Genomic DNA, 27794 nt, shown 5'->3' with positions numbered 1-27794 from the left:
CAGGCGCACCATCAGGGATGAAAAAAATCCCACTTTGGGACCCTGCAAATTAATGCCATAAATGGAAACTACTGGTATTTTTCTCCACAGTTTCCAGAACGGCCTGGTTGGGTCTTGACTTGATTTGAATCCCTAGAAATTGGAACAACTGAAAAGTAGTTTAACAATGTATCTCAAAAAGTCTGAATATTTCGCGAGCTGGGTATTTGAAGTCATCAAAGATGAAAGTGCAAAGGAACAAAGGAAAATATTAGATGAAAGATTTAAAAGACATTTTAAGATTACATGCAGTCAAGAACCCTTTCAAAACAGCATAAAGTCTGAAACCCCCTGAATAAGACCCCTGGGGTACTCCTTTTTTTCCCAATTCCTATAACATTTCAATTTTGACCTTGACCCGAATATTGACGGCATCTCAGTTGGTTTTGTCACGGAGTGACATGACTCAGCTTTCTCGCCTCATCTCATCATTTACCACAGTGTTCCATCCAATGAGCACTTGGGCCTACTACACTACTGTATTTGAATATTGGTCATGATTGCACTTGGCGTAAAGTATTTTAAAGTGGTACTCGGTGTAAATTTTTTTGCGACCCACCGAATTAACGCTCACGATGGAAACATATTGAGCACATTTTATTGCTGAATCGTACTACTGAGCTTAATTAATTGTCAAGTGGGTGTGTGCGTGCTCCGAGTGGGAGGAGGCACGCACGCAGTCTGACGATCGCAAGCCGAAGTGGGACTGGCCAAGGGGGAGAGCAGAGCCGTTTCGGGGGGGATCCTGTCGCGCGTGACGTGACGCCACGCGTGATAAAGAACGTTGGGATGGACGTGGAAGGTGGCGTGCTGGGTGGGCGGACGAGGAGAACAGGGTGCTGCTGTGATGGCGATGGTGTCACCTCTGGGCGCGCTTCCATGTGCTTCGTGGGAAGAGGATACTGCTGGTGGAGAAGAAGTAGCTCGCAGGAGACGGAATTGACAAGACGATGATGAGGAGTGGGAGATCGGACCCACGGGGGACCAGTTTAGGTACCGCTATGGAGAAGAAGCAGGAAATGCCCACGTCGAAGGAGCGTAAAGAGAAGAAGCCGAGATCGGTGAAGCTTTTCCGGAAGAAATCACTCAAGTCCGTGGGGAGTTTTATGAACAGAATCATCAAAACTCTTGGTACTTTCACCCACTTTGCAGACACGCAGGACGTGGAGGATGACGATGGAGGCTTTGGGAATGGCGCACCTTGCACACTCAGCGCCAGCTCAGGGATTGTCAAAGAAGATGCACAGGTGCCTCGGTTGGTCAAGAACCCTCCGATTGGCAGGGATAAACTACTTTACCACTACGGGGATAAAATGCCAGGCGTTCTGGGATTGAAAAATCACGGGAACACGTGTTTTATGAACGCCGTGGTCCAGTGTCTGAGCAATACCGACCTCCTGGCCGAGTATTTGGGACTGGAGAGGTACAGGTTGGACTTGTGTGACACCGCGATCGACGGGACAGTGAGAAGCGGGGGGATGCTCTTTATTAACGGAGAGGTCACGGAACACTTGGCCTCACTTGTTCGGGCTCTGTGGACTTTGGAATACACCCCACAGCTTTCTGTGGACTTCAAGGTACACCCTCACCAAAATATGTTCCTGCGTCTTTTTAGTGAAGAGCTGTCATTCCCAACCAAGGATGATGCATTGAAAATGATTCAATATGACTTAATTGGTTTGAAAAGAATTGATTGACTATGAATGATTTATGAGTGACAAGTGGTCCGATTCACTGGTGGGGAAAGGACACTTCAAATATCTTTCATCTACTCCAGACTGGTCTGTTTAAGGTCACTTTAATGTAAAATATGAAAAGGGACTGTAAGTTATTCACAGTCAATTGTAGATTTTTTTTTTTTTTAATAACTGAAAATATCTATATCGTTATTTCGGTATAAAATGGCCTATATCATGATTTTTTTTCAGCTCTACACCTCATACAAAATATTAATTTAAAAAAAAATATGTATAATGTTCTTTAGGATTTTTTCTATATTTTTCTACATTATATTTTTATATATTATTTTTATATATTTTCCCATTGAAAATGTTTTAATATTTTCCAACTTCCTGAAATGTTCTTTCAACCCTGATTTCCGTGCAGTTAATTCTCCCTTGTGTAAAATATCTTTTAAAAAGGTTTGGCAAGTTTGTATGAAAGCGATTGTTTTAACAATGTTGCCTTTTCGAAACAATAACAACGTTTAGCTTGGTCGTTATCGTGTACACCGACTTGTACAGATTGTACCTTGAGGGACAAAAATAGGCCTTCTATTCATGACAGCATGTTTCGTTTTTATCATCAACTCCGACTTTCTCATGGCACACAAAATGGTTAACTCCATGACCTCGCTGTTGTCGTGTCAGCTGATAAGAAGGCTTCTGCTTCGTGTCACTGCAGCTCACCGGGGAGGGTCATCAGATACTCCAAGTGTTTTTCCCTCACCACAGCATCTCGCTAACTATAGTCTATAAATAAATATATAAAATTCAGGTAAGCTTAGGAAAGCGTGATGATCAGGTGTTGTGACAGAGTCCTCGGAGAAGATCCTCAGGCTCTTCTATACACTGCCCATGCTAAATATTGGAGGGGGGGTGGTTGTACTTTATCTGCCTGCAGCTCTTTGTGCTGGATTTCTCCGAGCCGAGGCAAGAAGTAGATAATATGGACGAGCGAACAAAGAAATTCCACAATGGGATCTATTCTTGGAAATGCTAATTATTCTGGAAATGATACATAAAGTACGCATGGATGCTTACTGGAACATGTTAGCCTTTATTGATTTCCATGACTTTCCTCACCCTTGGAGTGAGGAAGTTAAGATGTAAAGCATGTCTGAGATTTTTTTTTTTGCAGGATGTTACATTGGCAAACACTTGACAGTCATTGATTGATTGACTCCCACATTATGCTGTCGCTTGGTTTGTCAGGGAGAAAAAAAAAATTGCCTCTTCGTTGTCAGTCTAAATTATTCTAGCTCAGTCCCCGATACTGAATTTTTCAAAAAATGTCACAATCGCAGGATTTAAAGCTATATTTAAAGAGAAATGAATCAAACATTTTTGCAAAAACAAACGCACACATAATAGTAGGAAGTCGAAAGGTTTTTGCTGCTAAGCCCTTCTGAAATTGCCTGTTGAGTAATAGCAAAGCCAGCAGGCATTAAAAAATAACCAGAGAGCTTTACTATTGGTCAGAAGTAAACATTGCCCGTGGCTTGAGGAACACCTGAAAGAACATTAGAAGTCACTACTATTAGATATTTTCAAGGGGCATTGCAAAATCCTTAATAATCAAATAATCAAAGTCTTTTTGCTGTTCATGAATACTGCAATACAAATGTAAATGTGTCCCCGTTTGTTGAAAAGTTTTTCAGAGAGTTGAATGAATGAAATAGGTCATTTGGCCGCACGGCTCGGTCAGGGAGGAAAAAAAAAACAAACAAGAGAAAAGTCCTGCTGAATGCTTGGAGCTCTGCCACATTCCACTACCACCTGGTTTATGGCCTAATAAGATTGAGAGGAAGTATTCATTTGTTTGCTAATTTATACTTTCTTGGGATTAAGCAGCGTCAAGGCTGGTAGAACTTTGGCGGTCGAGTGTCTCCTGCTTGCTGCAGAAGTGGGCTTTTGATGCAGACAAGTCTTGTGTGTTTTTTGAATCCCTCCCCTGGCAAGATGTGTGTTTGCGCAGAGGGGCCTGGACAGGGGACAAAGCCTGAAAGTCAAACAGTTACTCCCCAGACAATTGATCAGTTTCCATAACATGAGATGGGTGAGAAATAAGGGAGTGCAGGTAAACACACAAGGTGGATGGACATGAATGTTGTTTTGACATGCAAAAGTTGGAACAGTCAACAGAATTTGGAATAAATCTGAAAAAATATGTCACAAAAGTAAAAAAAAGTAAACTAAATTACCTTGAATGACGGAACACGAGCAATACAATTTTAAATTAAAATCAATCACATTAATTTTTGTCAAGCAGATTTTAAAAAGTATACATTATTCAAAGCTTAATTCCAGGGAATATCTAAAAAATTCCAGGGAATATCTAAAAAAATATATTGGCAAATATAGGCCTTTCTTTAAAATAACCTGCCATTAGTTTTTGAGGGAAATTTTATGTATAAAAAAGAATAGTGGTATCGGTGCTTGGTATCAGTACTCAGTAAAATCCCTTTTCCAAGAAATTGCAAGGTGTTGTTAATTTACTCACCGCCAGCCTAGTTAAAACGTCTATAGTCGTCAATGGTAGTGAATGCATTTATGTTTAGTAGCCTTCTGCTATAATATGATGCTATGTTGCAGCTCGAGCTGCACAAAGCACATCATGAGCAATATATGATGGGATTAGGAAGCAAAGATTACAGTCTGTTTGTTGCACGCTCTTCTATAATCTCTCGTCTGTCTTTGTGTTTTCTCGCCTGCCAACTGCTATTCAAACTTTTAATTCCTCCCTAATTGAGTTTGAAACTGGTGCCATTAACAAGAGAGCCCATACACCACTGCCATGTAAAAATAACATATTTAAATACACACTTGATGTGTATTTATTATTGTAAAAACAGTATTAAAAAAAATGACAATTGTGTTTCACAAATGATATTTTGTGATTTCTCTCCGCAGGCTATCGTGTCTAAGTACGGATCACAATTCCGTGGTAATTCCCAACATGACGCCCTGGAGTTCCTTCTGTGGCTGCTGGATCGCGTCCACGAAGATATCAATTTGGCTTCGCACAATAACAATAACACAACTAAAGCTTGTGATAAGGTGAGAATTCGTTTTTTCTAGATTTGAAGACACCACTTTGGTTACCTTAAAGGTTTGAAAATGTGCCCATTCATTTATTCAGTATCAGTAACTTTGTATGTATTATTAAAATCATGCTTGATAGTGTAGTGTTATTCGAGTGATAAGCAATGACATCATTTATAAGAGGAGCTGTTTGACTGATTGGAAAATATAGTTATAATATCAAGCAGCACTTCTTTCCTGAAGCGCCGCTCTCACTTGATTTATTTTGTTATTTTGTCATTGTGGGATTTGGAGATATCTACGTCGGGATGTCTTTTCTCAAGGCCATGTCGTGGTTATTTAGATATATGGTACGACCGATATGCAAACTCTTAAATCCCTGAAGGCAAAACAATTCAGTCTATAGAAATTGACTTGGACATTTAGTTTAAAAATTAATGCAAAAATGTGTCTGGAAAATCAATGTAGCTTGTTGTGATGCTGCTTTTTTTTCAGTCCTGTTTTTTGCAAAGTTTTTCTTTATTTATTTATTCCTAACAAATTAGCATTTAAAAAATTAATTAAAAATTTTTGAAAATTCCTAACAAATTAGCATTAAAAAATTTTAAAAATAGAAGAATTAGAAATTTTAGAAAAATTAGAAAATTACCATTTATTTATTCCTAACAAATTAGCATCAGCAAAGCAGCATCAGCATCATGGTGCATCTAACGAGCCCTAAAAGATAGATTGGACACGAAGGAACAAATGATTGGCACGTCGCATAAGGTAGCAGGCGCATTCACAACTAAAACAGGAAATAACCACATGAATCCAAATCTATTAAAGCCGAGGCAGACAGAAAGAAAAGTCCAGATGGGGCTGTGAAAGCAATGCTGCATATGAAATTTCCTCTCACTTTCCAAGACCTCACTGTTCAAACCAAAAAAAAAAAAAAACTACACGGTAGTTGTCTTTTATATTACTCTGGGCACGTTGCCATCAGTCGACGTTGACCTCTTGCAGGTTGTCATGGATTTTAGTTTTATCAAAAAGAAAACATGTGGTCCAAATCTCCCTCTCCCTTTATGTCTCCACCTTGTACCTCCCCAAGAATGTACAGTGATGTTGTGGTATGCAACGTTGTATCACTCAATGCACAAAGGAGCTTTGTGGAGGCCTCTCTGAGGCCAGCGTGAGGTTATAGCACTCATCTCGCTCGCTCAGGTAACGTGACGATGAGCTCCTAACAGCTCATTAACCGCTTAAAAATTCATACGTGTTCCGCCTCGTTTGTTCTTCTCCAGATCTCCAAGTTAGCCTTCTGATTCATCCTCCTGTTGACCTATGTTAATTCTCTCTAAGCATGATTTTACTACTTAGCACAGAGAGCCAAAGTCGAAAGTACTACCATCGACTTTTCCCGCAGTATCGTTCCGGGATGAATTTTTAATGCGGGCCGACATGTCGCAAACCTATGAAGCCGATAAACAAGCACACTTTCTAACCTTTGGTGTTAAATCCCCACGGCTTTCACGCTGGCATTCACTCTGCTTGATTTGTTGATCGTTTATCACTCTGGAAACAGAGCGAGCGCGATGCTCTCTCGTTCACTCCCTCTCTCTCGCTTACGTCGTGTCTGAATGTGGCTCTTTGTAAGTTAGGGGAAGAAAGAGACACTTGTTGTGCAGACCTACTTTGCAGAGAGAGCGAGAGAGTTGAGTGCAAAAAAGTGTGGCGATGGAATGGGAGGTAGAACAGTAAGCGGTAGTGACAGTGGGAGAGATCAGGAAGGAGCGAGAGGAATTACTACTTTGATTCTACGTGACGGTTTTCGTGTCCAAACTTTAGAATGTGGCAGTTTTCAAATTAATAAAGGTGCCAGGCCATGCATCATTTTTGTTGAGTGAACAACTTTGTAGATGTTTACTTCCTGTGTACGCTTACAATTTTGTCAGCAGGATTTATGTGTGATTAAGTTTTGTGGCTACCATATTCAATGGCGACATTGCTATCGGTAGTTTTTAAATGCGGGGCAAAGTCTTGTTGAAACTAGATTAACCATCTCTGTTGTTTACATACGTGGGAGTCCATCAGAAAATATTATGGAGGTTTGGCCCTATATTTAATACCGAAACATTTTGGCAGAACGCTGTGTACAACCAGTATGGATCAACAAATTCATCAATTGATCCATATATAAGGCGCTCTGCATTATAAGGCGCACTGTGTTTTTTTTGAGTCAATTTTTAAGTGCGCCTAATAGTGCGGGAAATACGGTAATCAAAAAAAAGGGGAAAAAATCAATAAAAATTTGGGGAAATTATAAGTGTGTCCCCTCTACTACTATTATTAGTATTATTATTTTTGGGGTTTTTTTTGTTTACTTTTACTGATTCTACCTGCGTGTGGTCTGTTCCACTCGCCAATGTAGTCAGGTCTGCATGCGAATGATTTTGAGATTTGTGTTTTCCCGTTGTGCACAAGTGTTTCCTCCCGCCGCTGGCGCTGCCAACCTGAAATGGCTTCCTGTGGCTCGGAGCCACCCTGCTGGGAAGGCAGCTTGGAGAGAATGCTGTGAATATGACCACTCAGTGTACCTCTGACACCGATTAATGTCAATTGAACCTGAGAGAGTGCAATTGCCAGGTCTGAGATCACAACCAATCACGGCTCAGCTTTAAAAAAGGTCGTGAGCTGTGATTGGTTGTAATGGCAATTGTGATGTCATTTTAAGTCGACAGCAAAATGGCCGCCCCCTGAGAGGTATTTTGACTTTTTAATTTTTACTCCACAAACCAAACATTAATCAAAACAGTGTTTAGACTGGTTGTCCTTGAATTAAAGTTAGTCATTGTATTCTTCATCGAATCTATTAATACAGATGAAGTCTAATTAGCTGCATTACGACTGGCTGCTGTGTGTCTTTGTTGTCCTCTATGTCACAACGCTGCTCACAATAAACCGCAGAGGAAGGAGACTAATAACAAAGCTCATATGCTTAAGAGACCAACATTAAAATGAATCTTTTTTTGCCGCACTCCCAGTTGAGAAGGAGATGCATATGGACTCATTGAACTGATCCAGATTTTTAAGATCAGCCATTTTATCGCTTCAGTTTTTTCTTACGAGTAAAATCTGTGATTAAAACTAGCCCCACTCTTATATATGTGTGTTTTAAATTGTGAAAAATATGTCCTTAAAGGGTTACTAAAGCAAATCTTTTATATGTGTTCAGGCCACTTTTATTACTTTGAAAGTGATTGCTTGGTTACTCTTGCAAGTGACTTTGTGATCACTTTAGGAGATATTCATTATGTTGTTTTTGTTTCGCACCAGGAGGCCACAATACACAGAATAAGAGCCAGCAGGGAGTTGTAATTTCATCATGGCGGATGCTTGCCCACAGAGAATCCCTGTGGTTGTTTAGGGCTACTATGCAATCGTGCAGGGCAAATTTAAGAAGCACTTGACTCACCGTGCAAAGCAAATTGTACGGCAACAACATCCGTGAATAGTGATAATATACTTGAATTAATTGATTTCTTTGTATGTGAGCGAGAAAAAAGAGATTGAGTCAAGATGGCCACCATGCACCAGGAAAAGTGAGTGCAGGTGTGTTTAAGAGAAAAGAAAAAGCCTGGAGGAATTTTGCAGCAGATTTAGTATAGTACTTAGTTTTGCTGTTGAGTTATTTCCATCCAGACAGATAATAGCTTCCAAACAGCTTCAGGGAGAGATGATGATCTTCTAGCCATCGCCAACGTATTGTTTTTATATATATTTTTTTTTATCACATTATGGATTTCTTTTGAAAGTTTGTCTCATCTTTGTCCTGGTTTCTTAGAATTCTCTTGTGCTACTTCTATCACCTCCCCACAATGTTAATGTTCGTTCCATAGAATGATATGTGTATTTTTAAAATGTATTTGTAATGTATGTTTTGACTTTTTGTTGCACCTTAACTTTAGTTTAAAGCACTGATTTTTTATCTATATATTTTACATTTTAGTCCACATTCTTTAACATTATTATCATAATAGCATGAAAATCATTGGCAGAGCTAGAAGGGGGGCTGCGGGGCCACTCCTTCCCCTGATTTTCAGATTTAATGAGGAATTTTTCTCGACATTTCCCCCTGTGTCCCGTCAGGAACATCTAGCGAATAATTCGGAATAATTTTTAAGGTTTGTAAAAAAAGTAGAAATTTTTTTGGGGGGATCATCAGCAATTAATATTATTATTTTTTTGTACAGGACATCTAATTCAATACTTAAAGTGGTTGATACAATCAATATAAATTTGTTTATACGTGAGTAGTAGTAGTTCATCCTTAGAAAGTCAACCCATTCAAACAGATCACCCATTGACAATAATGGACTAAAGTGTCCGAGAGACCAAAGTCAATATTCCCGCGACTATTTATAGACGGGTGTACACGTAAAAGGAGTTTGCTTTTAAGCCAGTCCATTATTTATCAATACTCAGTGTTACAGTACGCTTTTCTTTTACTCCGTAACCACAATTCGAGTTTATTGATACACACAGAGCCGCATTTTAATGCTGAGTCACAACAAAACGACCTCATCGAATATCTCCGTGATGATCACCTGGAGGTTTCACTTGCCGCTTGCTCTTGTTCCCAATTACCGCTTTCTCTACCACAGCACATATCTATCTCCATTTTCACTGTTAGTTTGAATTATTCACACCAATGCCATTACTGGGAACACTTGTGCCCCCATTTTACAATCCAAGCCCCCCGTCATGAAAGCCCATCAGGAGAAGATAAGGTGCTCTGTTGAAATGGAGGGGGCAGACATTCTGGTTTTTTTTTTTACAAGCCGATCTACTCTCAGAGGTGAATTACTCCAAGCAACAGCCTGGAGGTGAATTATTGACAACGTCCATGGTGGGACGGAGTGCACGGTTCATTTGTGGGATTTTAGGCTTTCATGCTAGGAGATGAATGTCCACGAATCAGTGGGAGTAAGCTGCGTCACTCAGCATCCTTCCTGCTGAAGTGGGGAATGACTAATTGTTATTCTGCTTTAAGACTGACAAATAGTCTATTAATAATATTGATTCACTCTTGGTGGATTATATCCCTTTCATTGTAGGATGTTATTTTTAAATAACACCAAAATTATTTGTGGAAATATGCAGAGGCATATTTGAGATTCAACTGCATTCTTATTATTTTTTAAAGTGGAATGTCACATTTCTATTTGTATTTTGCCTTCAAAGTGACTTTAATAAGCACTAGATAAAGATGAAGAAAAAACAAACTCATCCAGTGTGACATAATGCATAATTTTTTTATAGTGTTGCAATAAAGCCAAAGAAAATAGCAAATTTTAATTTACCGCCGTACAACTATAAAGTATTTATTCTACGGCAGCTGTGTAGGCTTTCCTCAGCATGTTTTGAAATTTCTAGCAATGAACTTTGGCCTCCTGATGACAGAGCTGAGCCAGCAACCCAACTCAGCACTCTATCTTTGTCATTTATCTAAATCCCACAAATCAATTACAGCATACCAGATGCCAGGGTGAAGGATTTTATTTTCTCCAATACACCTCAAGGCCTCTTCTGGCATTGAGATTATAGATTAAGCAAAAGTAGACTTGGTTTACCATATTATGAATATTAGCAAGTGCACATTTCTGTTTTATATTGTAGCTCGCTGTTCTGAACCAACCATGCATTGTTTAAGGCACACCTCAAGAGAACTATATAAAAAAAATGTTTTTTCCATATGATTAGTTATTTTTGTTATAATTCACAAGAGTATAGAACTATACTGCATCATATTGATAGTTTTTTTTTCCTGCACTAAAAGACATTATATTTTCTGTGAACATAATATCTCTTCGGGGACCTTCATAATTGCTTTTAATGTTCTCATCGACTTAGAGATGTTCTTAGTTGGTGCCTTTTTGACTTCCTCAGTAACATTAGTTAAGTGCTGTTTGACTCATTCCCTGCCAGCTCATTTAAAATAGATCTCGAACGTCTATAGCCGTCAATGGGAGTGAACGAGTTAATATTCAGTTACAATTTTTATTTTTTTTTACTGATCTGTCCATCATCATTTAGATGAGTGCTACCTTGTCAGAATTACATAAGAACAGTTGTGTTGTCCCACTCAACAGATACCGTTAACACTCTATTTACAGGGAAGCACCGGCTGGCTGTGAGTTCCTGAGAAGTGATAAGCGTAACTACACTGGTCTGAATGTTCCCTTGTTATCACTTCTTAGATAACCCCAATGGCAGTTATGTGGAGGGCGGAAGAGCGGAAATGTTGGGTCATAGTACAATTCTTACATATATATCAAAGAAAGAAAGAAAGGGTGAATTTTTAATCTCTTACACGTCACCCTCGAACCTGAGATTATATTGCGTCGGCCGAAAACAGAAAGAACCGTCCTTTTCTGTGTTTTCTGACATTTTGTGTCAGACTACCAAAAAAAAAAAAATGGTAGTGTGCTATTGTGCATGCTTGATGAAGCACACATTGCAAGTAAGAAGGTCACGTTTCAGACTTGTGCTTGGTGTTTGCTTAGCTCCAATACGTTTGGAAGAATAGTCTGACGCTTTGAAAGCCATGTTGACCTCTGAGTGAAGGTAGAGCTGCCTACTTCAATCTGTATGGGACCAGGAAATGACAAAAAATAGCGCTGATATAAACAGAGAAGACCTAGACGACTATTCTGTTTGGGTGTAAAAGCGCTGATTAATATATAAAGTCATTATATATAATGACTTAATGCATTTTCAAGTATGGAACATTCCATTAGGGATTCTTGATGGGGATTGATAGTGCGCCTGCAGAGAAAAAGCTTTTTCTGCATAGATCCATTTGTAAAAATAAAATTGGGGGGGGGGGTCTGAATGCTGATGTGTGTGATGGAAATGTAATGTTGCGTTCGAGGCGGTTTGACCCAGCAGTTCAATGCCGCTAGAAACTGTCACACATTTTTCATCTCGCTATCTGTTCATTTTCCAAAGCAGCTTTGTGTTTAGGGTCAGAGGTCAAGTATTTTCTGCCCTATCAGTTGTGGCCACGACGTGATTGTGTTGGGTCACTCAGAGTTCACAAGCCTGTTTGGGCTAGCATGAATTTTATAAATATTGAACTTTATAGTAGCCTAGCTCATATTCCATAAACCGTCATGTTATATCTCACATTTAGGTCTCCTTCAGGAGCTCAAAGAGGATTTTCTTCTGGTACTTTACGATAAGAGAGTCCAGTTTAAGGTCATTGGATAATAGTCTGGTCTCAAGTTGAACTTAATTGTGACATAATTCCACTTAGAATAATCACAAGGACAAGACACTTGTCAGGACAGAGGTTGGTAGTCAGACAATAATTGGTTGACATTGGGACAATAGATTGAAATGGATTAAGGAATTTAGCAATATTCTCCCCTGTAAAGGCATATTTGGATTTTGTTCTTGGAAAAAGTTGGAGAAAATCTGGTCAAGATGTTTATCAGCCTCGGATAAAAATCTGATTACTGCTGAGATTTATAAATATTTCCCTCCATCTTTTATCTCTATCCAAGGCCGGTTTCCTCCCATGATGGTGAGCGTAAAAGAATTGGCATCTCACGGGGGTTGCGTGGATCTCAGTGTTTTCAACAAACTGCCTTTTTATTTAACATCTGCCTTTTTTATTTTATTTGCTGCAGGGTCCTGATGAGGAGGAAAATCTGCTGCATCCTGACCTGTCCCAATCTCAGCAGCTCACTGTCCAACATAGCTTTGTCCAGGAACATTTTCAGGCACAGTACAAGTGAGTTGTCACGTTTTTTTTTTAATGCTTGCAGTGATATACATATATTTGTAAAATGAATAAAAAAATAAGTTTGCTGTTGTGTAACCCAAATTAACTTATTTTGAAAAATAATCATATGCCAATCACATTTTAGTCTCTCGAATTGTAAACGGCATTTTTAGATTGTTATATAGAATTTATTAAAGAATGATGTGAAAATATAACAAATAATAATGTGACTCTTGTATTAGTTCTGATTTTTATAGAAATAAAATAAAAATGCGAGATACGGGATAATTATCAGACATCAATATTACGGAAAATGATATAATTTCCTATCAAACTGATATTTTGGCCTATAATGAAAGCAGCATCAAATATAATTAAAAAAATTCTTCATTTCTCAATAACCTTACTCAAAAAGTCACCTTGTTCCACTTTTTCCAGTATTTATGAAAAAATATTGTTCTTATTAGTGTAATTTATTAATTTTATTATTATTATGATGCTCCTTTAACCTCTAAAGTGATATAATAGTGACCTTCAACATATAAATTGCAGTATAGCGAGCTCACTTACCATGCATCCTTCATTTACACCATGAAGCTGATCATGATGCAACAGAGTGAAACCAAAGGACATCGAGGAAGCTGACAGAGGTCACATCAGAAGGTTTAATGTACTTTTTAAAAGGTCGGAATGAACTTGCTCAAATCTTATTAACAAGTGCTGAGCTGCCAGTTCCTCGCAACACTGTCAGCTGCCAATACGACACGTCTTATTAATTACGCTCCTGAAATTCTTTCAATATTTTAGACATCAGGACGCAAATTCATGCAAAGATGTTGGGTTGACTCACATTCACACGGCTAGTCGAATATTTCAACCCAATAAAAGCAGGTGGGCACGGGAGTGAGACAAATGCCCCGAGAGCTGGGATTAGATGAATTTTTTTTTTTTTTTACTCCTGTTCTTCTCATTTCCTCTGAAGTCCCGAGGCCTCAGCATTTGCCAGACAAAGAAGTGCAATGTGGAGAATTGATGGACCAAAGCATTGTCTCCAAACAAGCCCACTTGGTCACATCAAAACATTTACACGGGTCTGCAGATCCTATAGGTGTCAAACTCAAGGCCCGGGGTCCAGATACGGCCCACCACATCATTTTATGTGGCCCGTGAAGACAAATTGTGCATCAAATGCAAATTGTCTTCACTTTTAATATCTTTTTTAAAATATTTGACCAGTTTTTACTCGTCTGATTTGTTTTGCAGCCTTTACTGTATATAATATGAGGCGCTCATACATTTATTTGGAATTTTCACTTATTCTATAGCCAGAGCTAAAACTGTACGTTTATTTAATCCACATGCATTTAAATATTTAATTATTTAATGTGATGCAGTTGGAGTGAGAAAACTAAAGTTGCCCTGTTTGGGCCAGATTGGTTGAAGTGGTGCTCACATTTTACAGGCCCAGTAAATGATCTGTTTTACGACAAGCTTATTCGGTGAATGATGAAGCCCATATTTGGTTTTAATGACCTCTCGATCTCTTTTGGTATAGTGAAGAATTTTTTTGGGGGGTAAAACTATGAATGAAATTTATACAAGGCTAGTTTGACCTATCAAAGTATTCTTTTGGTCCATTTTCGGTTGCTTCGCTGAGTAAATCGGCGTCTTGAGTCTCTTGAGTTCGTCCGCACACACGCGAAGTATACATCGTTCGACCTTTGCACGCTTACTCCATTAGTCCATCACTAGAACATCACCTCTCCCTTTAAAGCTTTTCTCTTTTTAAGTGTTTTCGAGCAGCGCCGGCCGGGGCACATCTATGTTTTAGTGCGGCTTGAGTGTGATTTGCATGCACAGGGCGCAACGGCCCCTCGCTGTTTCCTGGCGAGGATCAGACATCCGTAGGGCAGCCATTCCACTCTGCCAAGAGGGAGTGATCCAGTGTGAGCCAGTGTCAGCTGGGCTTGCTTCAATAGAGCTTTATTCACCCCACATTTTTTCCCATCCTGGGTCTGTCTACCCATCCAAAAAGGACAAAACACGGATAATACCTTTTATGAGCGAAAAAGGGAATTGTATTAAATTTTTTTGTAACTATTTAGCACATTTTTCCCAATATATACAGCGGTAGGTTTATTTATGTCACAGCAATACAATTTTAAATGATCGATACTAAATATATTGATTTATTCAATTTCTGTTTTTCACGTTTTATTATTGTAGGTCTATAAAGTCAGCTTGTGCTCTGTATTAGGTTACACACGATCAAATTAAGTACGTTCACAATGGCGCAATCTATTTAATGTTGATCCTGAAGAGGCTTTTGATTGACTTCGCCGCTGATTTCGTTATAAAATGCTTGCACAGCACAAAAAAAAACGCTTCGGAGGGTAATGGAATTAACTTGTACGAAATGAAGCCAACCTGTCATTTTCTGGGGAATGTCAAAAATTATAAACAAATATTTGACAAATTATTAGATTTATTTTTATTAAGTAAATACAGAGGAAGAAGCATTTCTCTACATTTTCTTGCAGCAATCCCACACAGATTGAGCATTCGTGATGCAACATGATGGAAATGATGTCCTTTCCAGTTTCCCAATCAGATAAAAATAAATATATATTTTTCAGAGTGTTCTTCAAATGTGATGTAATTAAGCCCACTCCATTTCTTCCAGTGAAGATGAATTTGAAAGTCCAGCCAAATTTTGGAGACTAATATGTGTGTACTTTGTTTTGCACAGATCTTCACTGACCTGCCCCCATTGTTTGAAACAGAGCAACACCTTTGACCCTTTCCTTTGCATCTCACTCCCTATTCCTCTTCGCCAGACCAGGTGAGTACAATATTTTTATATTTTTAATCCAGTTGCTTTTATAGGTTACTGAAAATCTACACAAACAGAATTATCGAGTATCCTCAAAAGATTCATTTGCAAAAAGCCACTTTGTCAGCTAATGACATCCACATTAAGATGCAAACAAGCTGATGTAAGCACTTTGTTTGTTAACAAAGCCTTCAATCTTTAAAAAAAAAAAAAGGTGCAATACAAAATGGCCGTAGACACTAAAAGTGCTTTGGGATCTCGAATGGTCGCTGGTATTTTGTAATGACGACTTGTTTGCGTTATTTGAGGTCGGCAAGTGCGATACGACGAAAGCCGTGTTATATCTTGAGATTTTAGAAGAGGAACGTTCCATTTAAATATAGACACAAAGTGAGTCGGGAAATAATGGGAACGGCCTCTTTGACCTAAATGATTTGATAGGTCACTTGAGCTTGGTCGTTATTTTCCTACGACCTTTCTCTTTCTTTCACTTCGTTTTTTTATCACACCCTTGGCACACATTTCGGTTGATATCAGTGAGGTCACTCATTACCACACAGGCTAGGCAAAGATTAGGGACAATGAATGTTAAGGTTCTTTTTGTGTATGTGCAAATATTCATACACACAGATTTCCTCCAAACAAAAAAAACATCGGGGTGTCTGTTGATGGTATTGCAGTATTTGCATAATGGATCATTTTGTTTATCCAGTATGGTTGCAAATCTATCTTGCATTGGCGCCGTTATAGAGCTCCGGATGTCACGTGACTATTCTCTTGTGCATTTGTTTACACAGCCACCTTGGCAGTATAGTAGCGCCGGCATGCCAAGGACTGTGAAATGTGAAATTGACCATTGTATACAAACAAAATATCAATTTATGGGAAGAATTTTTGTGGATAAATGAAAAACGTTTTTATGTATGTTTTGAAAATAAATGTTTCTGCTCACTGAAAAATATATTTTTTAATTCCCATACACATGGAAATGGCTCTTCAAATGCTTCTCACTTTACAAAGAGAGGTGAAAGGTCACTGCTGCACAACATTGTCAGCTTGAAAAGTGGCTGCCTCAGGAAAGGTCAAAGCCAAGGGCTCCCTCTTTTTAAAAATGCAATAGATTCCATTATTTGGCAGTCATAAAACTTAACTCCTTAATGATCCATTATTAATGTTAAAATGTATTGATTTATTTATGACAGTCTTCTTTTGTCCCATCCTGGCCTTCCGCTCAAACTCGGTCGAGAACGGAAAATCCAGGTTGGTCCTAAACGCGTGTTGGTCTTTGGCAGGCCCATGTGTGTGACTCTGGTCTTCAGCACTAAAGGTCAAAGGTACCTGCGAGTCGGTCTGGCCGTGCCTCTATTTGGTTCTGTCGCCAGTTTGAGAAGGATGGTGGCTGATGAGGGCAACATTTCTCCAGATCAGGTAAAATACCCATCGACTTGGCGGACAAGAAAAAATATTATGACAGGCCTAATACTCATAGTGGCCATTTTTTAATGAAATATATTATGAGTAGGGAGGGAGAATATTCATGTAAGTCAAGATAAATGTATATAATTTGAATTTCTGGTGTCTTCAGAACAGATAAAAACTACAATTTATTAGGAATCAGTTGGAATATTAATAAGTGTTAAATGGTCACGATTAGGCGATATTTATTTTAAGTACAAATAAAAGCGGAATACTTTTATAGTAATTCAAGAACTGATCATTTTGACATATTCTTTTGAATTATTCTTCTCCGTAGGTGATCCTGACTGAAGTTTACTCCACCGGGTTCCAGCGCTCCTTCTTTGATGAAAACGATTTAACCGGTATAGCCGAAAATGATGTCATCTACGCCTTCCAAGCTCCGCCCCTTTATATCCGAGGAGGCTCTGCACGGACTTCAGGTAGATTTATGGTTGGAAAATCCAGCTCAAGGTTTTCATTCCAACACACTACTTGTATTTTTAAAATAATTGCTGTTATGCTGACTTTAAAGTAAGCAAACAACCAGTTGTATTATTTTAGTATTGTTAATGAAACCCGATGGGAGTGTACCTGACTGCAGGGGGCGGCCTTGAGGAGCACATTAAAAAAAATGTACATCACATGAAACACTGATTATGCACACACACCCTACGCCGAGCTCAGATTTATGTCTTCGAAGTCTGATTTATTAGGATTTAATTTTTTGCTATGTGCTTGTTTGCTCTCCTCAGTCAGATTACCCGAAAATTCATTTTAGCTAGTCTTTCTTTTTTTTTATCCTTCAGGAAAAGTCATATCTAATTATAGTTTGGTTGTGTTTAGTCTGCTTCATCCTGGTGGGTGGTTGCCTGTAAGAGGAGAAATTTCACAAACCTTTTTTTTTTTTTTCACATTTTTTCCGATTTAACAGACAGAGGTGTGTTGGAAGACATTGAGTCAAAACACATTTTACGATAGCTCACCAAAAGAATTATGTAGCGGTTAAAAAAGAAGAATATAAAAGTGAAAGGAGACAAGAAACAGATGTGTCGTAAGCATACAGCGTTTGACAGCAAGCCATAAACGATTTGATTTAATGAGGGATGAACGGTCGCTCTCCTTGACGGCGGCGGCGGCGGCGTGTAACTCTCAACGGGACCGACCAGGAGGTGACCTCAGCAGTTTAGTCTTTCCTCGACACGAGGCTTTTAAAAGGAGATTTCCGTCAGAGGTCGTTTCTTGAGAAAATCAGCGCCCTTGATTTCAAGTGCGTTTGATTAGAGCAGCGTTACGAAATTAAAAGCTGCGCATTCTCATCAGAATTTGAATTTCCGGGGTCAAGACATGGCAATCAGCATATTCATGTTCAAGCTTTGATGATGTATTCGGAGACTTTGATGAGTTTCGAATAAGTCGTGCCCTCCCGGCACACCCCAATTACTTGTCATCCCGCCATTTTGCAAAACTCGTACTCAAGCAGTGATGGATTGCATGACAGAAGAACAACAGGATTTAATAAAACGTTGTGCTTTGGGGAGGACTCGGTAACTTTGGCCGATCAATTATTTCTTGTCTGAGTGGGGATTTATTGATTTATCACAGTCGAGCTGAGCATCGACGTTGACAAAAATGCATCACTTTTCACCGGGATATTCAGATTTTTTTTTTCTGTCACACCCTTCCTTATGTTGGTCAAGTGGGTGGATCACAAGCTACATCAAGTAAACGCTCCTGCTGAGAGTTCAAGGCGCCATCTGTTTCGTGAATCACTCCCCTAAATAGAAAGCTGCAGTCTTCCTTGAGAATCAAATATTTCTCTTTATGTGTCTTTTTAGGATACCATCATAGTCTACCATCTTCTACATACGCTACCGGTCCTGAGGGGAAAAGATTACCTGCGTCTGCGGCGCTGTCTTCGGAATTTCTCAACCAAGGAGTCCCGGTTAAGATTTTGTTGTTGGTGTGCAACGCTGCAGGAGCAGGCCAACAAACTGTTAGGTAATTATGCAAGTCCCGTGGGTAGTCCTTTTTTTTTTTTTCATCACATTATTATTTGTTAATATTGTGTTATTTATAATTAAGATAAAGTGATGGCCAAAATAAAATAGTTATAAAAATACAGGATAACTTTAGATGGAATTAAGTAGCAAAATTCATTAATTACAACAATTAACTAAACATGACAGAATATTAAAAAAAAAAAAACACATCAGCATAAATGCAACAAATGTCACAGAAAGCCAATCAGGAAATTAATAAAAATATTTTGGCAGAGGAATATTTTACATTTTACTTTTAGGGTTTATTTATTTACTCAAACCACTGCCTTGATTTTTCTTTTTCAATTTGATACTCGCATAATTGATCCGTTATACCAATAATTGAATGAAAATTTTGATTTCAAGCTCTTTAAAATCTCAGCACTAATCTACTTGGAGTGAATATCATAGAGTCGCTCTCCCTCCTCCGTGGAACTGGGATGCTCGGTCATTTTATATTTAGCGCTACTTTGTGCTAGAAACACGTCAAGGTCATTTCACCTCTCTGGAAAATAAATGGCTCACATCCATCTCACCGCGAGAGGAATCAAACGAATGAGGAATCCAACATCTGCTCCGACAGACACTTGTCTCTCTCGTCCAGTTGAGGCAGATCAATAGAGGTGAGATGGCCAACGCGGCCGTGAGAAAGTCCAATCTCGCCGGTGAGTCTGACTCATTTGTGCCAGTTTCTCCTTCAAAACGACTTACCGTCATTGATCAAAGTACCCACCCACCGATCTCGGACTCATCAGACGACTGTGGGAGACTTTGCGTTGCCAAGAGGATGACATTGAAGTCACGTGTCTCAAGCTAGTTCTCTGGAAGCACCAGATCATATGAAAATTATTTGCTTTGTGTGTGTTTTGTCCAAATGATTACGTTTTTAAACAACATAATTGGTTTTTTTAACAATTTTTTCACGATAAGTCACTGGGATGAATGCCAACCTTCACCAAGGCTAAATTATTAATTTATTCATTTAAATTCTAATTGGATTTAAATTAATTTAAATTGTAAAGTGCGGTATTTTGTTGATTTAGTTATTTAGTTAGCTAATTAACTTCCCAGATGTTGGAGGGTGATGAACTGATGATTTATATATAATCAGTGGCGGCGCTACGGGGGGTCCGTGGGGGCACTGGCCTCCTCTCTCTCACCTGTGCTCCGTTTGGAACAAATAATGACTGACTAAAAATAAAAAATAAGATTGTACTGACTTAAATGATACCAACACTTCTATGAGCAATTTTTGATACCTATTTAATTCTCAGCCAGCCTGCATCTACCGCTGAGAGCAAATTATTTATTCACAAGCAATTAAAAAGTCTGTTTTCTGTAAGTATCTCCCCAGTTCCAAAACGAAGGACTTCATTATTCTTTAAAAATGATAATCTTCTATTCAAAGACCTGGAAAAATCCCTCAAATAACAATGAAAAACATCATTTATTCTTTGAAAAGTATTTTTTTTTTCTTTATTTGAGCTTCAATCTTTTGGTTGAAGTTGGAAGCTGACTTTATGGACTTAGGTTACTTTTTGTATCATTGTGTCTTACCATTTGATAAAATGTTTGAATTCTAAAAGGCATTCACAGCTCTTCTTGAATGTCAACAGGGCATTTCAACTTATTTTATCGTGGTAGAAATGATTACGTGAAGTGGTTGTAATATAGTTTTATGAATTGATCTGAAGGCTTCCCAAGACGACTTTTTCATGGGGAATGAACTCACACTTTAAAAAAAAAAAAATCATCTGATACCCTAAGCCAAATTGCATTTGTGCGTGTGTGCGTGACTGTCTGAGTCTACCACGGAATATTAAGTATGGTATAATCTTAAAATGCAACATTTATTCACTAAACTAACTAAAACATCATTGGCGTTTTTTTTTTTTTTTTACTTTCTTTCCTACTTTGTTCCCTCAATGCGTGCATAGACTAATAAATCTCAAGCAGACAATGGAGCCTTCAATTAATTGTGTGTTATAATAAACGTGTCATGGGATCCATCTTTTTTAGAATGATGCTTTCCTCCTCCTCCAAGGCTTTATGTAAACTTAGGTTTTCATCTTACTGTTTCAGGTTCGGCCCTCCATTCTTAATGAGGGAGGACCGGTCTATTTCCTGGGATCAGCTGCAACAAAGTATTCTGAGCAAGCTTTACTATCTGATGATCAACGGGGCGCCAGCACAGGTAATGGACACCGATTTACAAGAATGAAATCATGTTTTAAGATCAAACCAGCATGTCAGAAGCTAGTAGGGTGCAGAAAATGAATCAGCAGGGAAGGTTGGAGTTTGAGATAGCGCGGGTAATAGAGCTAATCCAAAAGGGGACGACAAGCTTTGGGGTGACCGTAAGGATCAGATTGCAAATAAAAACGGCTTAGCAGACTCATCTTCAATGATAAGGTGAGGAGCTCCGGGATTCAGAGTAGATCGGCTGCTCCTCACCTGTTAAGTGGCTTTTTTTTTTTTCCGAATGCCTCCCTGGTGAGATGTTGCAAGCATGGTCTGCTGACAGCAGGCCTCAGGTTATGCTGGAGGGACAAACAACTCGGGGTTGCTGCCGGAGGAGATGGATTGGGAAGTCTGGCTCCACTGAGATCCAGATATGGATGGGTGGGTGGGTGGGTGGGTGGATGGATGGATGGATGGATGGATGGATGGATGGATGGATGGATGGATGGATGGATGGATGGATGGATGGATGGATGGATGGATGGATGGATGGATGGATGGATGGATGGATGGATGGATGGATGGATGGATGGATGGATGGATGGATGGATGGATGGATGGATGGATGGATGATCCCAGGCCACTAAGTTAGGAGCTTTGGATGCCCACTTCGGTGACCTTTTATGTTGTTTACCAGCCGGCGAGAGGACGACAAGAATCAGGTGCAAAAAAAAAAATCTTGTCGTCTTCTGTGTGCAACCTCAGCATCAGGCCTCGCATTAAAAGCGTCGTAAAGTTTTCCGAAGCCACCCATCTGCCCTGAAAGAGCAGATGTTTGCTCTGCTTTGAAAGCAAATCAATAGCTGCTTGTGTCAATTAATGACACTGTCAAGTGGATTTTTCCGCATCTAATTTTAGCCTCGGTACAGACTAAAATTCAAAAGCAGCCTTTTTTTTTTTTTTTTCGTCTCGATCATTTTCCCTGCTGCTGAATTTGCTGGAAAGGATTTTCAAAAGGTTGGCAGGGTGCCTACTGAAGCAAGAATAGCAATGTCATGTATTACAAAACACTACGGCAGTGCAAGTTATTGATCTTTTTGGTTACAAGCTGTGAGGAAAAGGACATTTTGTTGGCCGAGATGAGATCTAAAATATTCCGTTTAACTGCAAATCGAATTTAGGGTGAGAGATGACAGTGGCGGTCCTTCACGCCGGCAAATGCTTTTAAATTATTATTTTTATTTTTTGGGTAACGGCGCTCACAAGATAACGAGGACCTGTCACAGTTGCTTGGATTCGATTTTTGGCCATATTATGGCACGGGGTGAATTTTGCACATTAATTTTTGGGTGTTATGTAATAAAATAAAAAGGTTATGGGTTCATATCTGCGAGGAATGTGCTGTTCTGTTCGAGACAGATTTCCTTACAGGACTGAACGTGGGTGTTTGTGTTTGAGCTCACCGACCACATTTCATGGGACGAGAGGAAATCTGCTTCATTTTTTTCTTTCATTCCTAAAGCATCTCCCATCTGAGCAAATCTCACAATAATATAAACAACGGCGAAGTAAAAACGATATTACTTTTATTGCTTCTTTTTGTTTTTTTGTCCTGGCCTTTTTGAACCTGCTGTTTTTTAATATTTTACGACCTTGTATGGGGAAACTTTTTTCATTTTCCAATCAAATGCTTGTCAAACTTGGTGGTTATAGCTCATTGTCATGCAAGAAGTGTCTTCACATGGTTTCATTCCCGTTATTTTTTCTTCTAGAATAACAGAGTGCTCTTCAACATCCGCGTGGTGGGAGGATCATCATTTTACAGCTACTTGTCACCGCAGGACAGTCGACCACTCTACCATCCTGCTGTTGACAGGTCAGTGTGGATTCTGAATTTTAACTGAGGAGAATGTGTTAAGTGACTTTTTTTTTTTTTTTCCTGGAAGAACCTAGTCCCTCGTTAGAGTGATAAAATATTTGCTTCTGCATAGTCTTAGGCTGCTAATCATGCGACCCGCTGAATTTTGTTCTTTGCTGTGAGCCTCACCAGAAGCAAAAACTAAAAATAGTTCATTTCCATGTTTATTTTTAGTGTTAGCTTTTTTTAGTGTTCCTTTGTTAGTGTCTGAAATTTAAATTTTCAGTTTGTTGTTAAATATGATAACATAAAAGGAATTAATTTGTTGGAGTATGAGACAAAAAAAAAACCTATTACAGCCACAGTCAAAAAATAAACCTACCAACTCATCAAAATGGTCATTTATGAAATATAAAAATGAAAATATGTAAGTTATAAGCATAAATTTAGTTAAAGGGGATTAAAGTCAGGAAATTGTGAATTTTTTGTGTCTCGCTGGAATTGCTGACATCTAGTGGATGAATTGTCATTTTAGATTTTCACTCATTAAATTTAAAAAAAATAAAATTATAGTACAGTACAAGAACTTTAATGGTGTAAATAGTTTCAATAGCATTCCAAAAATTCATAATTCCCTTCTTTGCTGTCTTTTAGAGCCCTGAAACTCTGCAGCCCAGGAGGACCTCCACACGTCAAACTCATCATCGAATGGGAGTATCGAATCAAAGATTGGTGAATACGATTTTTTTTTTTAAACTTCAACTCACCATCTGCTCTACTGAAATCCTATTTTCCTTGCAGCCTGTTTGGTAACATTCAAGAGGAGGTGGTGAAGGATGCGGACAGCGTGAGGAATCAGCAGCAGCAACACATCCAGCAATACAGCTGCACCTTGGATGAGTGTTTTCAGCTCTACACCAAAGAGGAGCAAGTAAGGAACTTTTAAATTCATTTACAAGTTTTGTTTTCTGTGGATCATCTCTCAAGAAATATATTACCCATTAAATCCATCTCCTATCTTCCAGCTGGCTCCTGATGATGCTTGGAAGTGCCCACACTGTAAACAGCTACAGCAGGGCATGGTGAAGATGAGTTTATGGACGCTCCCGGATATTCTCATCCTCCACCTGAAGCGTTTTAGGCAAGTAGGCGAGCGGAGAAACAAGCTGACTACATTTGTACATTTCCCTCTGGTGGATCTGGACATGACGCCGCACGTGGTGAACCGTAACCACAACCCGCAGCAGGGATGGAAGCAGCCCAGACGGGCCGAGCTGGCTCCACCTGACTTCCTCTACGATCTGTACGCCGTGTGTAATCATCACGGAGGGATGCACGGCGGGCATTACACAGGTGAGACATTTGGAATTTGTCGGATTTAAAGGCGTAACGTTGACCTCTGTGACTGCGACGGCAGCATTTTGTCGAAACTCTGTGGACGGTCAGTGGTACAGCTACGATGACAGCAATGCTGAGGCGGTTCCTGAGGGAGATGTGTGCACACGCGGCGCTTATATCCTCTTCTATCAAAGAAGAAAAACCATCCCACCCTGGTCTGCAAGTTCTTCAGTCACTGGTTAGACCTTGTCGTCTTTCTATTGATCGCTAGCTTCCTTCCGCCTTGGGATTTAAACAGTATTTGAACATTATGGAGAAAAAAAGAGATGTATCTTTTGCGGCTAGAGGTCATAACTATATTAAAAACATTTGTCTTCTGAATTTACTGGAATGAATCCAGTGACATCACATAATTCATTTGGCAACCTTTAAAGGTGATGTTAATTTGACCTTTATGAAACCATGTCAGTTGTTTTTTATGAATATAACAGTCCTCTTGATCGTGATAGAAATAGGACAACTAATAATTTGTCTTGCAGGTTCCACCAGCTCAAACACTTCTGATCACTGGTTAGTCCGGCTAACGGGGGCCGGTGACCGAGGTGCAGCGTCCATCGCAGGCCCCCCCCCGGTGCCCATGCAGCCTCCAGAATCAACTGATCGACCAGTGTTTGAAGAAGAACCTCACAAAACTGCAGACACAAGTACTATTTTTGTGTTTTTGTCTTCAGCGGTTTCACCATGCTAACATATTTATTTGTCAACAGATGGATTTGAATCCAAACCGTTTGTCCGCGGAACCCAAGCAAGGAGCGTCAGCATGAGATCTCCAACGAAAGCCAAGGAGTCTTTAAGCAAAGTCCTGCCGATGCGATGGTCCTTCAGAGCCAAGGACCGCACGAAGCATTTGGTGGAGACTCAATCGGGAGAGCTGGTGGAATATCTCGAGTCGGGCCGACGGCCGCGATGTACCAAAGACCCGATCGTTGCGCTGGTGGCCACCCCGCCGCAAAGGCACGTCCAGCGTAGAACCTTGGAGGGCGGACAGGAGTGCAGCTCACCGAGCGGAAGTAGCCTCAGCTGCACGGAAACGTGCTACTCCCCCAAAATCCCAGAGGGGCAGAGCCGGCCTGTTATGGAGAGACAGCTCAGCAATGCTGTCAAAGGCAGGGATGATGGCTCCCTGAGGATGAGGGCATCTAATAAGAGAACCAGGCAGGAGCAAGGTAGGACTTTGGACATCCAACTTCAGAGAGTGGCCATGTTAGGAGCACACGTCAGCAGTCATAGCGCACCTCCCAGCAGAGATTCCACACTGCGAAAAAACAAAGTCCATTTCGGGGGGAGCACCAGATCCCCCAAAGACACGCTCGTCTTTCAACCGGAGGGACAAAGAGGACGTGAAGGTCGTAGCCAAGAAAGCCTCGTGGCCTTTTTCAAACCCGCTTTGATTCCGAAAGACATCCCGAGATCCCCACGGAAGGATCACGAAAGACGTGCCAACGGGCATTTGGGAAAGCTGACGAGCGGCGACTTCACCAAACTCTCCCTCTCTAACGGAACTCTGAGCACCACCGCAAGAGATGAACGTAAGGTTCTCCCTTGCTGCAAGATCCAGCTTCTGAATGGACAGGCCGCGTGTCACGACGCCGACATCAAGCGAGCTCACAGCTCCGGAAACATTCAAACCAAACTGGACGGGACTTTTCACCGGTGCGCCTCACTGCAGAGGAACGGGGACATCACGCCCTCGCGTCGCGTCCTGCTCTCCGACAAACCCGGCTTTGCCACCCTGCAGAGGACCCGATTCAGTACCACCTCCCTGGGTAAGCACGTTTATAACTCAAAGTTAGCATTATTAGCGGGATTGCTAACACTCTGTTTTCCATCAGTGCCTCTGTGACAACTTCTCAGCTGGGATGTCATCCACCGAAAGCATCACTGGAAAAAAAGTGTCTTCGTTCCTCTTTTTATACAGTAGGACTGTTACTTCTTACCTGTGTGTGTCTTAAACTAAATCTATGCAGAGTTGAGTTACTGCTGTCATTTGTAGGAATTGTGCCGTCGGACTGTTGTGACTTTACGGTGAAACTCCGCCCCCAGTTTGACTTAATTGGAGTACTTTTGTGTGTATTTGACTTCAAAAATGGTTGCTCGGCAACAAGATGCCAGATAATAGTGCCAAAGTAGTACTAAGTACTTTCGCTTTAGTATGAGGTATGTTCGCTAATTCACATATGTAAAGAAGACATTTAAATACCCATGAAATATAGTTAAAGCACACACACACACTTTGTACATTCATATTTAGGTAAATAAAACACACATGCACAGATTTGTTTTTCCACAAATGCACTGTAAATTGGCTGTTCAATCATTGTTTTTGTGATCGTTGCACTTTTATAAAAGGCTTATTTTCCTATATGACTTAAATTGTACATCCTTCCAAGTTTAGGAATAATGACAGTGTTCTTAATTAGATTGTGTTTGAAGTGATCCAGGAAGGATGTTCCAATTTTTTCTATGAGGATGTTCAGATATGAACCACAAAATATTTGGGAAATATCCTAACTTCCAACAATTCTATCTATGAAAAATCAAAGCTAAATTGCTTGCATGCCAACAGAATTTATTTTATTTATTTTTGCACCCAGCACTGTGTTTGCGTGTGTTTAAAAATTAAATTAAATGAAGTTTAACCCCTGCTCATAAAATATTGCCAGGACCACTTGAGAATGTAAAGTTATTTTGTTTAAAGGTACTCTCTGAGTATGTAAATTGGTAGTCTCAGTTAAACTTCAATCATTTCAATAACAACATACACAAAAATATTACTGTCTATAAACTCCTTTTTCTGATATCGAAGCAAAGGCACAAGTTCGATGGTGCTCCTGAATTAACTGTTTCCACTTCCTAAATGATTATACTATCTGTCCTTTTTAATTTTGTTTTTTATACATTATAAAAGTGGCACACTGGGAATGTTACCATTTGGGAATGTGAAGGAGAGACCCACACAATGCTCTTCATCAAAAAGAACTGAAGGATGTTTATAGATTATATTTTATTACTAACTTTTTTAAAAGTCTACTTTTTGTACTGACATGTAATATCAGAATTGTTTTATGTTATGATGTGGAAAGGGGGCGTGGTTAAACTGGACACAATACACAATAGCCCCTTAATTGGATTTTCTGTATCTGCTTCATGTACTGACATTTTCTGGATTTCACATTAAACACATTTTTTCTCACAAGTTAATTCATTTTTGTACAAATTATTTACAATCTGCTTGAAATGTATTTTGGTCCACTGCTGTTTTGCTTCTAAAAACGAATTAAACCAAATGAAAATCAAGCATGATAAAAAGATATGCACCCTTTTAAAAACAATCAAATTAAATACAAAAACATATAGTTGTAATTATTTTTAATTAATTAATATTGAAGTATTTTTTTATGGTAACCCTAAATGCATAAATAAATGCAAACATGTATTTTAATCCTACCACTAG

The 27794-nt window shown here is 39.5% G+C and overlaps 1 protein-coding gene across 1 annotated transcript; it reads left to right on the top strand.

Moving 5' to 3' along the window:
• Positions 1–726: 726 nt before the first annotated feature.
• On the top strand, positions 727–27541 carry usp43b (ubiquitin specific peptidase 43b). The gene is made up of 16 exons (XM_088358235.1): positions 727–1616; positions 4671–4817; positions 12479–12582; positions 15323–15415; positions 16699–16834; positions 17160–17304; positions 18700–18862; positions 20986–21097; positions 22857–22960; positions 23597–23674; positions 23744–23873; positions 23968–24295; positions 24360–24518; positions 24820–24984; positions 25048–26106; positions 26173–27541. Exons 1-16 carry the CDS (start codon positions 990–992, stop codon positions 26181–26183), a joined length of 3561 nt encoding a protein of 1186 aa, XP_088214361.1. The 5' UTR covers positions 727–989; the 3' UTR covers positions 26184–27541.
• Positions 27542–27794: the final 253 nt, after the last annotated feature.

This window comes from Syngnathus floridae, chromosome 17 (assembly GCF_059516105.1).
Source record: "Syngnathus floridae isolate MCC-2025c chromosome 17, RoL_Sflo_1.0, whole genome shotgun sequence".
Lineage (NCBI taxonomy): Eukaryota > Metazoa > Chordata > Actinopteri > Syngnathiformes > Syngnathidae > Syngnathus > Syngnathus floridae.
This window is presented reverse-complemented; position numbering and strand designations above follow the sequence as displayed.